Here is a 4,443-nt window from a genome sequence, read left to right on the forward strand (position 1 = left end):
TTCATGTGATGAAGAGACTCTATAACATCTCACTGTTACTGATTCATCATCAGCTCAAAGCATTATGGGTACAATCTCTCATCAGTCTGTTCTCATTCATCAACACAGTGAAACTGATGATCCATAACCAAACCCAAAACCCAGCACAGAGCGTCTGAGTGAATGTGGTCTGTTCTGTGTGGATGAGACTCATTGTGTCAGAGACGCTGTAGAAGGACAGAGTTCCTGCACTCACATCCACATACACTCCTACTCTATAGATATTATAATAATTCACTCCTGTTCTCCTGTTCTACTGATGATGGGCTTCACAGGGAGATCAGTCTCTATGTTATTGTGTCTGAATGAGTATCTGTCAGGAGAGCAGAACAAACTCCAGGACTGATCATTATATCCAAACAGACACTCATCACCCCGTCCCTTCCTGCTGATGCTCTTATATGACACTGATATACACACACATCTCCACTCCACTCAATCTCCCAGTAACAGCGTCCACACACACTCTCTCTACACAACACCTGAGGATAATAATCAAATCTGTCTGGATGATCAGGATACGACTGATTCTTGTCTCTTGTTTGTCACTGTTCTGTTCTCCTCAGACAGACTGAGTTCAGTGTTTGCTGTGTTTGGATCCAGTGTGAGAAAACAGGCATCTGAACACAAGAACAGACACATTTATAACACAACAACAATCACTACAGCTGTGTGTATATATATGTGTGTTTATATATGTGTGTGTGTGTGTGATAGATATAGATATATTAATATAATATAATAAAAATAAAATAAACCTCCAAATACATTCACTTGCACATATTTCAGAATCAGAATATCAGATATTTCATAATACAGTGAGCACGTTTGTGAATATTAATAATAAAAAGGGAAAAACGATATAAAAGTGATACACGTGTCACCACAGACTTTAATATTTTAGGAGAGACGATGTGTCACGTGACTAAAACACTCATTATAAAAGTGTTTAAACCTCCAAATACATTCACTTGCACATGAATCAGAATATCAATACAATACAGAGCACGTTTGTGAATATTAATAATAAAAAGGGAAAAACGATATAAAAGTGATACATGTGTCATAAATAACGGTCGCCTAAAAAAACTCCCTCTGGGGCTCAGACAGAATATTTTAAAGTCACGTGTGAAAGGGTTAATAATATTATTAAATAAACAGACATGATTAGTGAACAGATTTAACAGACTGTGGGATGAATGAAAATGATTGATCCATCTCTGATAATCACAGGTTATTATGTTCATGCAGGTTTTGTTCATATATTAGACTGTGTGTTTAATGCATAAAAACCCTGATCACATCAAATTCAACTGGTTGGTTTGATTGTTTCTATTGTCCTCATTTATAAGTTGCTTTGGATAAAAACATCTGCCAAATGACTAAATGTAAATGTAATGTAAATATAAACATACATTTCTTCAGTCCTGCTGTAATCCTGGATTCTCCTCCATGATCAACACTAGAAAACACACACACACACATTCAGTCAGTAAACTATCAGTAAATTATATTTTCAGTTATGATCTTCAATGATTATGAAAACAAGACAATCAGGATAAAACTACACATAAAAAGAGTTTAAACAAACTGGCAATATTGTAAACATGCTAGAAATGTGTGAACATGTCAGAATAACACTACAGTTATGATTGACTAAACATCACATTAATAACAGAGATTCTGCAGCAATAACATTTATTCCTGCACTTCACAAGAGTTTGAAGAATCTCCATCAGTGAATCGAGTGTTTGAGTCTCAAACCATGAAATCAACATCTGCATCAAATGCAGGGAAATGTTTAATATGACAGATGAATTGTTTTGCAAAATGCTTTATTCTTAGACATGGTCTAAAACAGGCAGTGATCAATCCAGCAAACAGACAAACATGTAATCCACAAACAGACAATAGTCCAGACGAGGTGCAAACAAAGTCCAAAACAGAAAGACAAAGGAATAATCCAAGACAGGAAATGCTTCCAGTGCAAGCAGCAAACAGACAAAATGAGAAGACAGGCTAAGATACAAGACCAGGGTAAACAGGTTAAATCAATCAACACAAAGACTAAGACTTGGAACTAGACAAGACTCAGAATGGCTCCGTAAAGTTGTTATTGCTAAGAGAGAGATAAACACCAGCAATACTCTGTGCTGAACTGGAATCAGTGAAATGGAACAGGAAATGTAGTTCAGGATGACGTGTAACAGTCTGTGTAATGTAAGAGTCAATATAATCAGAACCTCTGGTGGTGAGCAGATGGAAGAACACAGACAGGATTTGTGACAATACCTCTGTAAATAAACACAATTTAAATTCATGTCTCACACACTTTAATGCCCTTTGAATAGAACAAACACACTCCCTGAAAACTGAAATCATAGTGGAATAACCTGTGATGTTCACTTCACAGGGCACTTACAGTCAAATATAACTAATGTCTGAAATAAGAGAAACATACAAAATATGCAGAGCAGGGATATTACAGATATTTCAGGCTCACTGGAATTGAGAACCACTTATGTAGGTCACATTAACTGATAATTATGAAAGTGATCCCAGTTCTTCATATAAATGTAGCACAATGTAGACTAAAAACACAGCAGAATATTTGTCTGTTTTGCTTTTAAGCCTTTTTAAGTCTTTTGCCATAAAACCTGCAGACTGCAGCCAATAGAAATGCTTCTCTGTCTCTATCGTCCTGCTCCTCACAGCACAGATTGTGAAAGCAGACTGCAGTTATTGTAATTCATTATAACAAAGTGTAGAGACAATGTAAATAATAGTAATTAAAATGCATGTTTGTGAGAACGAAGACAAGTGACAGTTTTTAATGATTATAAAGGGAGTTTACAAAAGTGAAATTGAATTTAATTCCTTTCAAAAATTGAAAGGAACACTGTTGTCTGATTGTGTTATATTTTGTCAACAAAAATAGTTTCAAACAAAGTCACAGCTGAGCTGCTGCACATCTATAGTCCTTGACACAGTGTTGTTTATGAATGAATCAACCTTTTTGAATCGCTTGAATGAATAATTCAGTCATAAAGACTTTGACTTGCTGCCACCTACTGATGGTTTTAGTTTAATTTTTAAAATATAAATTAAGCCATTTAAATCATTTAATATCTACATTATTACATATATACATTACTCTCATAACACAGTGCATTAATGCCACCTCTGAATCTTGTCAAAAAATCTGTAAATATTTCTTAATGCCACATTTGTGCTCTTCTGTGCCGTGCAAAGGTGAATTGTTGTTGCTGATTTCATTTGACTGGTAAATTATTCTTCCTAAATGTATCATATTCTTTTTATTTAATTTATTGTTTAATGAACGTTTTTGAAAAACAAATTATAAATCTAAATTTGTACCATCACAAAAGATGGCATACATTAAATAAAGTCAGAAAAATGCCATTACAAAAGTGAAAAAAAAAAAAAAAAAAAAACACTTCAAGGAGTCAAATATCACTTTATAATGGGAAGGTTAATTTTTTTTTGTTCAGTAGGAGCACACAACATATAACCGATCTTTAATTTGGCCATAATTGCAGGTGCCTGTCTTAATATCCAAGAAGGTTTAGAGAAAATATGAAATAAGTTTAATGTTATTATAGATTATAGAGTTTACTGACTCTATATGAGTTTACTGACTTTTGCATTTTAAAAATTACTCATGTAATTAATTAATTAATAATAAATCAAAATATTTATATGTTTTAGAATTATAAGCAGATAAATATAGTTTTAACACATGCAGGCAAATATAAACAAAGAGGAACAAAAAAAAAGAGGGCATGTGCATTCTCAGTTATCTCTGTGACTGGCTGTCTTAGCACACTCACGAGGTGCGGTTTGCACTCTCAGGGATGTGGTTCTCAACCACCTGGCTGGATTGGGACTTCAGGTCTTCTGGGATGGCGTCCACCCAAGTTCCGTGGTGTTCTCACTATGTCGGTTCAGGGCCCCAACACCACGGTTCTTCGAGCAAAATATCGCAGTCCTTCTGGCGAAGGGTGCGATAGAGGCTGTCCCCTCAGCCGAGATGAAGAAGGGGTTCTACAGCCCCTACTTCATTGTACCCAAGAAAGGTGGCGGTCTCAGACCAATCTTGGATCTGAGGGTCTTGAATCGGGCCCTGCTCAAGCTCCCGTTCAGGATGTTAACCCTTAAGCACATTCTCACGTGTGTCAGAGTTCAAGATTGGTTTGTGGCCATAGACCTGAAGGACGCGGGTTGCCTAGGACTGTGTACAGTCAGTGCTGTTGTGCGTGGGTGCACTCCGGGTTCACCACAGTGGTCTCCCTCATGTACCAGGGCTCCTGGGACATATGGCAGCTTCAGCCGCAGTTACGGCGCTGACCTGATCCATATGAAACCGCTGTAGCACTGACTTCA

General features: G+C 36.5%; 1 protein-coding gene across 1 annotated transcript in view; it reads right to left on the reverse strand.

The window, feature by feature from the left end:
• Positions 1 to 289: 289 nt before the first annotated feature.
• LOC127159195 (NACHT, LRR and PYD domains-containing protein 12) overlaps positions 290 to 4,443 on the reverse strand; it is a 105,321-nt gene continuing 101,167 nt past the window's right edge. The window contains exon 6 of the mRNA XM_051102095.1: positions 290 to 567. Coding sequence (XP_050958052.1) covers positions 327 to 567 — 241 coding nt within the window. The 3' untranslated portion in view covers positions 290 to 326. The remainder of the gene's footprint in view (positions 568 to 4,443) is intronic.

Source organism: Labeo rohita, unplaced genomic scaffold (genome assembly GCF_022985175.1).
Source record: "Labeo rohita strain BAU-BD-2019 unplaced genomic scaffold, IGBB_LRoh.1.0 scaffold_198, whole genome shotgun sequence".
NCBI classification, from domain to species: domain Eukaryota; kingdom Metazoa; phylum Chordata; class Actinopteri; order Cypriniformes; family Cyprinidae; genus Labeo; species Labeo rohita.